The sequence below is a fragment of the Priapulus caudatus genome, unplaced genomic scaffold (assembly GCF_000485595.1).
Source record: "Priapulus caudatus unplaced genomic scaffold, Priapulus_caudatus-5.0.1 Scaffold152, whole genome shotgun sequence".
Lineage (NCBI taxonomy): Eukaryota > Metazoa > Priapulida > Priapulimorpha > Priapulimorphida > Priapulidae > Priapulus > Priapulus caudatus.
The window spans coordinates 99,586-111,097 of record NW_014577213.1 but is presented as its reverse complement, the minus strand read 5'-3'; the positions used below and the strand labels follow the sequence as shown (position 1 = coordinate 111,097).

The 11,512-nt window shown below is 42.4% G+C and overlaps 1 protein-coding gene across 3 annotated transcripts in view; it reads left to right on the top strand.

The window, feature by feature from the left end:
* LOC106806294 (cAMP-dependent protein kinase catalytic subunit-like) overlaps positions 1-11,512 on the top strand; it is a 71,595-nt gene that overhangs the window by 25,721 nt on the left and 34,362 nt on the right. For 2 of the 3 annotated variants that reach the window (XM_014808181.1, XM_014808180.1), the window contains exons 2-5: positions 5,385-5,446; positions 5,940-6,068; positions 8,089-8,187; positions 8,917-8,999. In XM_014808181.1, the coding sequence (XP_014663667.1) occupies positions 6,006-6,068; positions 8,089-8,187; positions 8,917-8,999 (245 nt within the window). In that variant the 5' untranslated portion in view covers positions 5,385-5,446; positions 5,940-6,005. Of the gene's footprint in view, positions 1-3,188; positions 3,234-5,384; positions 5,447-5,939; positions 6,069-8,088; positions 8,188-8,916; positions 9,000-11,512 lie in introns of all 3 variants that reach the window. The other variant, XM_014808179.1, reaches the window with a different exon arrangement.

Genomic DNA, 11,512 nt, shown 5'->3' with positions numbered 1-11,512 from the left:
TATTAACTACACAAGGTGCCAGTTACTGTAGCATTCGTCAACTTTGCATAATCGATGGTCGAATTATGCCTTTAAGCAGCATTCATTAAGTTAGCATTTGAAATGCTACGTGGTTAATCAGGATGCACACGTGCACCATGTTGCAATGTTAGTCATGAGAAGATCTGGATATATGAGGGTTGTACATGCAGCTGAAAGTGTACGTGTAGAATATACGCACCTACGTTCAATTTATCAGTCTTGAATATAAGTGTGGCCCAACTGCATGGTGAGTTCGAAAATTTTTGTTTCTACTCTACGAGCTATATTGTAAAATCCATAAAAATGAGCCAGTCCTGCTCAAAAATTACTGGTCCTAGACCAGGGTACGGTGAGCTATTTCCTACACTGGATATTTTGCAACAGCTAGTGAAATATCTGAAGTTGCCATGGAGAAAAAAAAGAATCGTGTGCTTGCATGCCGCGTACGCAAAACATAACAAGCAAAAAAGTTGGAAACTGTGTGTGTGTGTTATTCTAGTTGCTGACCATCTGTAGCTGGGGCTTCTCCATATGCGCCACGTGTCCCTGCATGCACATCAACAGGCGTCCCATCGTGAAGTGCCTCTATAGTATAAAGGTAGAGACCGCTCAGAAGGGCGTGTTACCGCACAAGAAAACGTTGCTGTGCGCCCATCTTTGGAAGAAAGAAAAACTCATGTTTTTATACTGCTGTGGTAAGATCTATCCAGCAAATCTAAAGTCAGAAACGGAGTTACTTCAGTAACATACTCACGGAAATGCACCTGTGAACCGTGGCACAATTTATTATAATTGACGACGGTAAAAATAAATCAAGGAATTATTGTTAACAGTAATAATCCGATTAATTGTTATTTGCAGAAACAAATCAAAGAATTGCTGTAGGCTTAAAGTTATATACATATAATACACTTACACGTGTTGAAGGTGACTTCCCAATTAAATCATGCAATTTCAAACATAAAATCTGGCAAAAGTTATAGTTATTCGAATGTTGTGCGTTTATACTTGTCATACCTATCTATGGCAAGCACAACTGCTCAGTGCACAAATGCTCAGGATTACATTTATTAGAAATTTTTTACGAAATGAACGAACATAAGAATGAGAAGTATGAGTGTAGAAATGAACGTCATATATATATTGTTTTGTAATCACCGTTTCCCATTTAATTCTCCCATCACTTTCATTGGTTCACGATACGAATTGTTCTCAGTACTCTTGTTCCAAGTACTCATTGATTCCAAGTTCCTGATTCCCATTGTTCCTCATATTCCTTGTTTCTGATAATCATTGATTCTCATTGTCTCTGAGAGGTGTCGCAGCTGATGCCATGTAAATGCAATATAAGCTTACCCCTATTATTTGTAACCACATTTGAATGCAGATGACTCTCCGATCTGATTTATTATCGACTTGCTACTCGTTTTTACCGTTTCTTCAAAAGCTTCCAAGCTCTGACATTCACGTGTAGTTTCTGATTTATGTGGTTTTTAATATGATGTGTTACAAGCTAGTAGCATTCATACGTATGCGGGAAGGCACCTTCAAATAATCACCGTGATAAAAATAATCAATGAGAAAAACTTTTCCCAAATTCCTCTGCTGCTATTGCTTCACGAGGCGTTTAGATGAGTTGATTAAAATAATGGTGTTTGTCGACCATTTTGTTGTGTCCGCGTAAAAGCATCGGCGTGGCGCGCTGCAATATTAATGATATATATATATATAATATTATGTATATATAATTATACATATATATATATATATGTTAATGAGCCGAGACTCTATCTTGCCGAGCACAGCGTTCGCACCTTCGATAGCGGACAGAGTCTCGCGACGGACGAATATGATTTCGCTGATCGATTGATCTGCCAATTAGGTACTCGAACGCGCCTGGCCGTGTGTCCTTGGCAAACGCATCTTTTGGCGTGCGCGATCAGCTGGCGGTGGCAGCTGAGAGGCTAGGGCTGGCCGGCATGATCAAGGCTCTTGTCGCGCGGCGCGTGGTGTGATGGCCCTGACCGCATGAGCGGGGCAGGATGGGGAGGGGAGGGGGCAACCAATGGTACGCCGCTACCACCAATTTCTCGTCAACTTACTCGGTTCTACCGAAGTCTAAGGTATATATATATATATTCTTCTCTATATATAGTATTTTGTGGGAAATTTTAAACCAGCAGCTGGCTAATAAACGTGTGTTTGTGCGTGCGTGCGTGTTTGTGTGTGCGTGCGTGCGTGCGTGCGTGCGTGTGTGTGTGTGCGTGTGTGTGTGCGTGCGCGTGTGTGTGCGTGAGCGTGTGCGTGCGTGATGCTGATGCTACAGGTTTTAAAATCTAGCGGGGTACTAGGGGTGACTTTGTCCTCAACATGTCAGTTGTCTGATGCACGGATTAAATCATTCATTATGCATCCAATGACGTCACTGATTCTAGTACCAGACTCAAATGCACGTATGAGTGTTGAGCGTTTAGCTACTTGGTAGTGTTTCAGACAACCTTGATTGATGATCATGGTGATTTGTTGATATAAACACACTGCAAATAGAAGAGCTTAGATTCACGTCACTGCATGCCGCGTCTGCTATTTAGATTCTCATGTTAGAATCAAAAGCTTCACTTGCAGAAGTTGTCTGGATATTGTCTGTGGACTCTCGGGAGTCGATTAGACTGTAATAGCTAGCCGGTCGATTGCGCAGTCTCAAACCTGAAACCGATCCGACGTCACAGTAAGCCAGCTCCCCGATAACTTAATCAGAAAAATGACGGGGTTTTGTGGGAGTTTTAACACGGGTTACGTGTCACTATTGTGAGCGTACGGTAGCGAGTGATCGTATAGTTGTTAATGATAGAAATATATCGGTAAACGTATAGTGGACCAAACCCACGGCGTACTATACCTATATTTCACGAGAGAACGCTGAGCAAGCAACTGGCTGTACGCAAGCGAATCGGATGTTAAAGTTGAGTCGACACAATGTAAAAATGGAGGTCAGCGAATGACAAACACGATACTGCACTTACTCTCCCCGCAACATGTATTTCTCTTGCAACAACACACATGGCACATACACACGGCCAATCCGCTAGTAGAGTAGTCAAGCAGTCGCTATTTCTCGCCCCGTGTAGATACTAGCTAGAAGTTTGACTCCATGTTAATACTTACAGCCGATGATGTAGCCGACTTCCTTTCTAAAAGTAAAGGATGCTATTGTAAGTAGCTGGAGTGACGTCGACGTCACGTGTGTGTGTGTGTGTGTCTGTATGCTGCCCCCCTTATCCCCTGTCAACTAACAATGCTAGTGTAATGCTACACGAGTTTTACTAACGTTGAAGAAGCAAGTTTAGCGTATCAACGCTAACAGCATTGGACACTAACAGTTAAACATTTACCCCTCCCCCCCCCGGCTATTAATTTCGAATCTTCGGCGTCTTTTTGTGCATTTGTTTGTGTAATGGCGATACTCTTGCGGAGTGACTGACTTACTGCGGTATGTGCATAAGTTGCGCGTACAAAGCGTTCCACGAACTTGTATTTGTTTAACAAAAACGCTGAGTTGGCAGAGGCAAACCAGGCATGCTCGTAGTACATGCGTTAAACCTGCATTTTGGATAGTTTTCACGTTGCCTCGTTTGTTGCCAACATATACTCGCGGTGTCGTGGGAAAAGATGTTGTCGTTTATCGATCCACTATTAATGTGCATTTTTCGTATTGTCTCTGCAGTTTTATTGCAAGGAAATGTTTCCATGATCGTCCTTATAGTAATAAGTATATAGTAAGTGTAGGACTTGATTGTATTTGTTTGATTGTATACGTACTCCTTCGCGTTAATGATGCCTTCCATAATTTTGCAAGAAATCAGTGTGATATAATCAACCAAATAAATAAATAAATGCTTATATCGTTTGTTTGTTTCAACAAAATACGATATAATGTTATTCACTGGAGGTTTGGGTAATCACAATTTTAGTGTAGACAGGTCACACGAACTATTGACTGCTGTCACTATAAATCTTGAAAATTCAAGTATTACTTACTACGAATAGTTACTGTTAATAGTAAAAATATCTGGGTTGGTTCCTTGGTTAATTACTGTGTCATTTACACGTCCCATTCACTGAATAGCTAATAGCTAAATTATACTAGAAATAACAAAATTAAGTATTACTTCTGATATTTATCATTAATAGTAAAACATATATCATGATCACTGGCTGCTTTGTTTACTTTCCACGTTTATTTTACGATTGGCAGTGTACAAATTGATCTCTGGAAGGCATCTTTAACTAACCATAATACGGCTTTATAGCAGGTTCGTGAAGCTGAAAATGAGAACAGCTGCTGTTTGTTGTTTGTTATTGGAAAGGTTATATATATACATTAGCCTCACATAGTGATACGTGAGATCAGAAGTAGATAATAGGGACACCCCCTAGAGAATAGAATTCCCTATTATCTACTTCTGTTGAGATGTCTTAAATCCACCCCGTACTGAAGTAAGTAGAAATATATAGCATGAGCGTTGATTCTATGCCACGTGTACACAGTGCACACGTGCGTGTATGTGTGTGTGTGCGCGTGCGCGTACGCGTGCGTGCGTGTGTGTGTGTGTACATGCGCGGGCGCATGCGTGTGTGTGTGTGCATGCGCGTGCACGTACGTGTGTGTGTGCATGCGCGTGCGTGTGTGTGCGCGTACGTGCGTGTGTGTGTGTGCATGCACGTGCGCGTGCGTGTGTGTGTGAGCATGAGCATGTTACTATGTATTTTTGCCGTGCTGGTTGACTATAGCCTCAATCAGCTTGTGAATCTCTTCACTTTCAGAGTCGGGTCTCACCTCACATCGTTAACTGTGCAAAAGCGTTATACTTATAGTCCTATATTTTAACACTTGTCCTTCGCCAGCAAAGAACTTAATGTCTGTATTTATTGTTACTATATAGTATATGTGTGTGTGTGTTTCCGCAGTTATATGTGAGTACGTGTGCTGCATGCACACCATTTTTATGGACTCGTTGAACGAAACGGTCTTTATTAACCCTCACGTAGTGCATAAGAATGTCTATTTGCATTTCCTAACTGTCATGCATGATGACTTTGCTAAATCTTATAAAACCTTGTATTTTATTTACGCGTTTTAGAGATGTTAGAGAGAATTTCATTTTGCCACGTGGCTTCAAGTTTTTGTGTTGTATTGAGCATTCTCTGGTAGAATTTATTGCCTTCTATCCACAGCACATTGATAGACAGCTTAGTATGTCAAATGTAGTGCATTAATAAATATTGCTGGCAAAATCGCATTTGCTGTGTGCTTGGCTTATTATGTGCAACGTTTGTCATGCATCATTCGAATTCTTTTCTAGTTAAAGAATTCTTAGAGCTGGCACAGAAAGACTTCAAAGAAAGATGGGAGGCTCAACCAGTCGTAAGTTTTGGCAAGCTATAGATATTCGTTGTTTTGTCTAGAGTCCTTACTTTAAATGTCTACCTTCCAGTGCATGCTTCCTTTACATATATACTTTATCATCATGTTGGAACCTTAATTGTGTTGGGTTGGAGGGTGACAGGCTAGAAGTGTCTGGGCTTTAAATTTAAAATTAACCTTTAAATTAAATGGTTACCAGTAAGCAAGACGCATTACCGATGCAACTTCTTGCGATCGCAAAGAATGGGATAGGCTCATAATAAAAATACCGATGAGAATCTGGGGAGTATATATAAATTCATCAGTTGTTTTGACTTGGTATTGATAAATGCTACGTTGGCTGGTGTTGTGTGATTGGTCGTTGGGTGGCCGGGCCGGCAGAGACCAGCCAAAAAGTGGACGCTTCCAAATGCGATTACACGTAACTGTCGTAGAGTCGTTTCACCGCTGACACACTAATTAATTAACACCTGTTTATTTTGAATTGGTTAAGAGTTCAGCCAAATTGGACGACTTCCATCGACTGAAGACGTTGGGAACGGGTTCGTTTGGCCGGGTCATGCTAGTGCAACACAAGCAGACGAAGAAATATGCCGCCATGAAGATTCTTGACAAGCAGAAGGTAATTGTGTCAAACGTGCCGCGCACTCGTCACATTTTCAAGTTACTGCATTTCTTATGGATTATATAAAGGCGCTCTGGTGCGTTATACGAACCCCCAAGTTTAGAAGGTAGTAACCTTAAAGAGGTTTTACTGCATGATAGCGGTCTCTAATATCAGGTATATACTCGCTGAAAATACGGTCATGCCCTTGTAGTTTTTAAATGTTTTTACCCTTTAGATTTCCTTTATTTTACAAGGGCCCTCCTCACTATCAGCATTGGTTAATATATATGCTCTAAGCTATTCTGCTGAGAAGTCTAATATACCGCACTGTAGCTAACAAATCTTGGTTATAATAATGTGTTTGGATACATTTTCAGAGGAAAAATGCATCTTATAAGCCTCAAAATTTAGTACTGTTGACCGTCAGTGCCTTTTATATGACAACGCCTCACGACGTACTCGTATTGTATCTGCTAGGGACGCATTTGTGTTCTATGTGTGTATACATGAAAGGTTTTTAAATTGGAAAAGGACATCTATAAAGCTTACCGGTATCATTTACATTTATGCAGGAGTACACCATGTAGAATTGATTATATACTTGTGATTTATGCGATATGGTGAAACAATTATTTTCATTTTAATATAAATGAACGTTTAACGTATGCAGATGCGTTTAGAAATTGTACTGTCGTAAATTAAACAGAGATATTTAAGTCACAGTTAGGTTAAAGTGCATGTTTTCGTTCCTGGATAAAGCAGGTACATATAGTCACTCTGATGTAAAGGTACTGCTAACCTAGCTCTTCCACTAAATATTGTGACCTCACAAGCCAAATGAATACCATACTGATCGTTATTAATCTTACTACGTTACTAGGTGACATGCTAGCATAAAATCTCAGCCTCTACCTGAAAAAAAGGATTGTTGAGATTTTTTGCATACAAAATAAGTACTTTTAACACAAATCAAATAACTAAATTCATTACCAATGGAAATTTTTTAGATGCTTGAAAAAATATACAACATTCAAGCTAGTTGACGTTCTTCTGGAAAAGAGGTGTGAGCATTAGTGCTGTAATTTATTTTAAGAGAGATGTAATAAAGGAAAAGTAGTTTATTCATTTTGCCATTTACTCTTTGGTGGTACCTAGGATTTAAAAAAAACGCGATAGCATAAATCTCATCGTATTTCTCAGAGCATGATCACCTACACATCTGTCTAATGTGAATTTCAAGATCCCACTACGGTATTGATTTGAGGGTTTTAGTGGCAGTGGTGGTGTAGTTGAGCGTGAATTAGTACATTTTTTGCATCGATTTTTTTGCATTTGGTGCATTTATTTCCTAGGTTTCATTGGTTTAAATCAATTTTAATCATGATCTGGGCCCTGGTTAATTAAATACTGAACGTGCCATGAATCCATGCAGGTGTGAAGTGCAGGTGTGTTTCACAGCATCGCACTTACTATGTATTGTTTATATATGTGTCTGTTGTTTGTCATGACATGACAGTGTGAATGGTAGGTGCGGGCTGCAGGCTGCTGATTCATATTACCGGAAGTAGATAATCTACATCTGATATTACCTGTAGATAGCAGATACACGTGTCCGTGTTAATGCTGCCATCCGTCAATAAATAACCACACAGGCCAATGCATTTTCTTCTGCGCACATTGCGCAATTTAGTAACTAATGATGAACTTATCACCCTTTTGACATTACACAATTTTTGAGATTATAGTGCGTTCAATAATTACAGTAAAAAATTTTGAATGAAAAATCGAATTTGAAATCGCTGCATAAAAACCGTGTGTACTATACTAGCTTCAAAATCACATTGATTCAGATCAGGCTCTTTAGCGAAGAGGAATTCTTTGGAATATCAATGATATCTGTGTAGCTGTGCCCGGCTGTCCCATGGGAGCAGACGTGCACTGGCAATAACTGCGTAAATACGAAAAAACATGCTCGTAAATTCATCCGAACGTGCGATTGCATCTCACCCTGACACTACCGCTATTAATATTGCAGGTGGTGAAGTTGAAACAGGTGGAACACACACTGAACGAGAAGAGGATTCTAAATTCCATTAAATTCCCGTTCCTCGTCAATCTAGAATATCATTTTAAGGTGAGTCGCTCGCGTGTCGTGTGGTTGATCTCTCCGATTCTTGCTAGTCATCAAATCGTCAGCCACGGTGTCTCTTGGTGTGATCTTCTATCGTAATACTGAGAAACCAGCATTTTTCACTTTTCGGTTGAAATTGTCTCGGGCAGTACTACCATGTTTTCATCGGTTCTGTAGCTGCATGCGGGGTGTCTTGACGTGGCTTCCTGTGTGAAGGGTCACGCTGATGCCACGTACGTACCCGTGTGCGAATTTCCTGTTGCCACGTCCATGTTTGGGTTAATGTTCCGTTGGTATTGGTGTTCGTGTACTTGTTCTGTTGCCATCCACAGTCGCATGTCACGTGTGTGTTCTGTTGTCATTGGTGTTCACGTGATTCTTCTGTTTCTATTCACGTTCACGTGTGATGCACATGTTCTGTTGCTATTAGTATTCGTACAGTTGCTCTGCATGCTTTCGTATATGTATATGTATGTATATGTTACGTATATGTATATGTATGTATATGTTACGTATATGTTTCTGTTAGCACTGGTGCGCACACGATTTTTCTGTTGATTCTGGTGCGAACTTTCGTTGTGTTAATTGCCATCCATGCTGACTTGTGTGCTAGTGTGTGATTTCAGGTACAACTGGTAACTGTGTGGACGTGGCTGAGAAGATCCACGTGTGCACCACGTGGATCAACCACTAATCATACTTTTCTTTCTCTTGTGTGCTCGAAATCCGCAGGACTGCACCAACCTGTACATGATTCTGGAATTTGTCGCCGGGGGAGAGATGTTCACGTATTTGCGGCGGAAGGGAAGATTTTCGTGAGTGCCTCTGGTGGCAGGTGTCTCCTAATGCTGTTTACTCCTCCATCCATCCCCGACATCAGTGGTCTGGCGTCTGCGTTTCTCAGTGGCACCAGATATGGAAGCGCCGCGTGCTGCAATCTCCTGGCTTTCCTGCCTGCAGTTTTGCTCGGCTATTGTGGCGAAGCGGTTTGCAAACCTTCGCGTCAAGTGGCTGTCTGGCTTTTATATATGGCGAGACTGCATTATGCGAAAACTTCATGCCACATCGATGTTGCCCTCGACAGTGTTATCTGAGGATCTGTATTAATAAACTTGAGGAAAAATGGCAGGAGAGAAGTGCTAACCTGTGCTATTCACTTCAAACGTTATAATGTCATAACTAAATATGATGGTTCTGACAACTGGCACCTGAGGCTGATTGGCAGACACATTATAAATGCCTACGACAATCCCCTGTCGTGGCTTTTGCACGCGTAAAGTCTTGCCCAAAAAAGTTACGTCATTTTAGACTAGTGATGTCATAACTATTCATGACATTTCTTATAACGAGCCTTCGAACGCCCGTTGTCAGAAACATCATAGACGGTTATGACATTGAAGGTCTACCACGAGAGAGCTGAGAACAGGGTAAGAGTGCGTGTGAGTAGCAATCACTGGCGATTCCACGATCGCGCGTGCCGGCCCGCAAGGACTACCGACGTCAGACACGGTGTCGTCTGCTCCCTCACACGAACCTCGCGTTCGTGCGCGTGTACTCCCGCTAAAATGCTTCCCGGTCGCTCCCATCTAACCTCTTCGGCGGCCATGTTTGTTCCGTAGACCGTCGATTTGGTTTTGTGAGCCGCGGCGAGTCGGAATAACCCCGTGGCTCGTGTAGGCCCTTACCTAGCAGGCTGTACACGTCTCACGAGCACTTGGAACATTTCAGAGAATAAAATAGAAGCGATGGTAAGAGTAAAAGTAAGTAAGTAAAGGTTATGAAGTCAAATTAGCTGTGTGCATGCTCCTATTTAATGATTCGTTTACTGTTCTACTGTTACCATGGCAGTGGAAGTGAAAACTAGGGAGACAAAAACAGTAGATGGGTGTACTTGATCGGAACTTATCTATGAATCTGTAGTTAGAATAATACAATATCTACATTTTATTGGAGCATAACTTGGAACCTATGTGTTTCGGCTGTCACAGTAGCCGGTGCCCAGTGCTCGAATAGGCGGTCATTTTTGCAATCAAAACCTTCCAATCAAAACCTTGCTTACAATCCCATTAAAATTGCACTGCCACTCACTGCAGTGTTACCGTTGACAAAAAACTGCCATGATTTCGGCATTACTTGGATCATTGCTAGCTGTAGCTCTATAGCTTATAGTGGCGTCCTGACCGATCAGCTGGTATCGTGTGGGGTATAGAGGCAGTGGGCCGCATAGAGGCGGTACAGGCCTCCCTCCCCCCTCTGACACACGCGTCTGCCGTATGATTTCATTCTCTGAGATGTTCCGAGTGCGCGTCGTAGCCGCTGAACAACTGGCCTCTATCGGTTATCAGCGATCTCTCCACTCCCCGCCTTATTCTTATTCTGTCTCTTACTTCTCACCTAACACGGAGATGTGGGGATTTTCTCTCCGGTCGCAGCTCGACCACTTACTAACTGTACCTGTTCTCGTCTTACTTTCAGGTGGCTATTGCCTGTCTCTACTCTCTACTATTCTTAGCCTTACGTTCCTTAGACGACGCTGGGGGGGTCGGGGGTCGGTGCACGTGTGATCTGGTTAGGGATCTGCATGCGTGCATGTTACAGGGGCGTATAGCAGTAAAGCAAGTGTAACACGTCCGTCGCTGTGGTAAATCGGTGCGCAGAACTGTCCTTGGGTTTACGTGTGTATCAGCGAGCAGATGCCGGGTGTAGGAACGTCCTACCAGGTGGGCTAAATTGCGTATTTTTGGTGAGGATCGAACAGTACAATGCGCTTGGGTAAAAGATCGCCTCCCTCCCATCTTCGCGTAGGCTAGCTGAAGCGGGTGCTTTGCGAAACCCATTCTAGGACGATTATTGCAACATGTTCGTTTAACCGTTGTGCAACGTAAGCATTTTCCCGTTTGAGACGAAATTCGACGGATGTGCTGCCTTCGATTTTGCAGTCGTCCGAATGCTCGCTTGTCGCCGCGTGCGTTGACAACATTTCGGCGTTACGCCAAGAAACCAGAAATCTCTCATTATGTTGACGACCCTTTCCCCTGGCCAGTTAGACTTGTACCTTTTCTACCGTTCTGCGGGGGATTTACTTATAAACAGGACCACTGCGCACGCACATACGTTCTCAATTGAAACACGCATTAGGAGAAGCCAAAAGACCGACAGGTCGTCATCGTTAACTTTTGAAATCTTCGCGATGACGTCACCACAGGGAGGGGCATTGGAGTCTGCCAGACGCACGTACGCATGCACGTGTGTACGCGCGCGCACACACACATATATATATATATATAGACACACACACACGCACGCACGCACGCACGCACGCACGCAC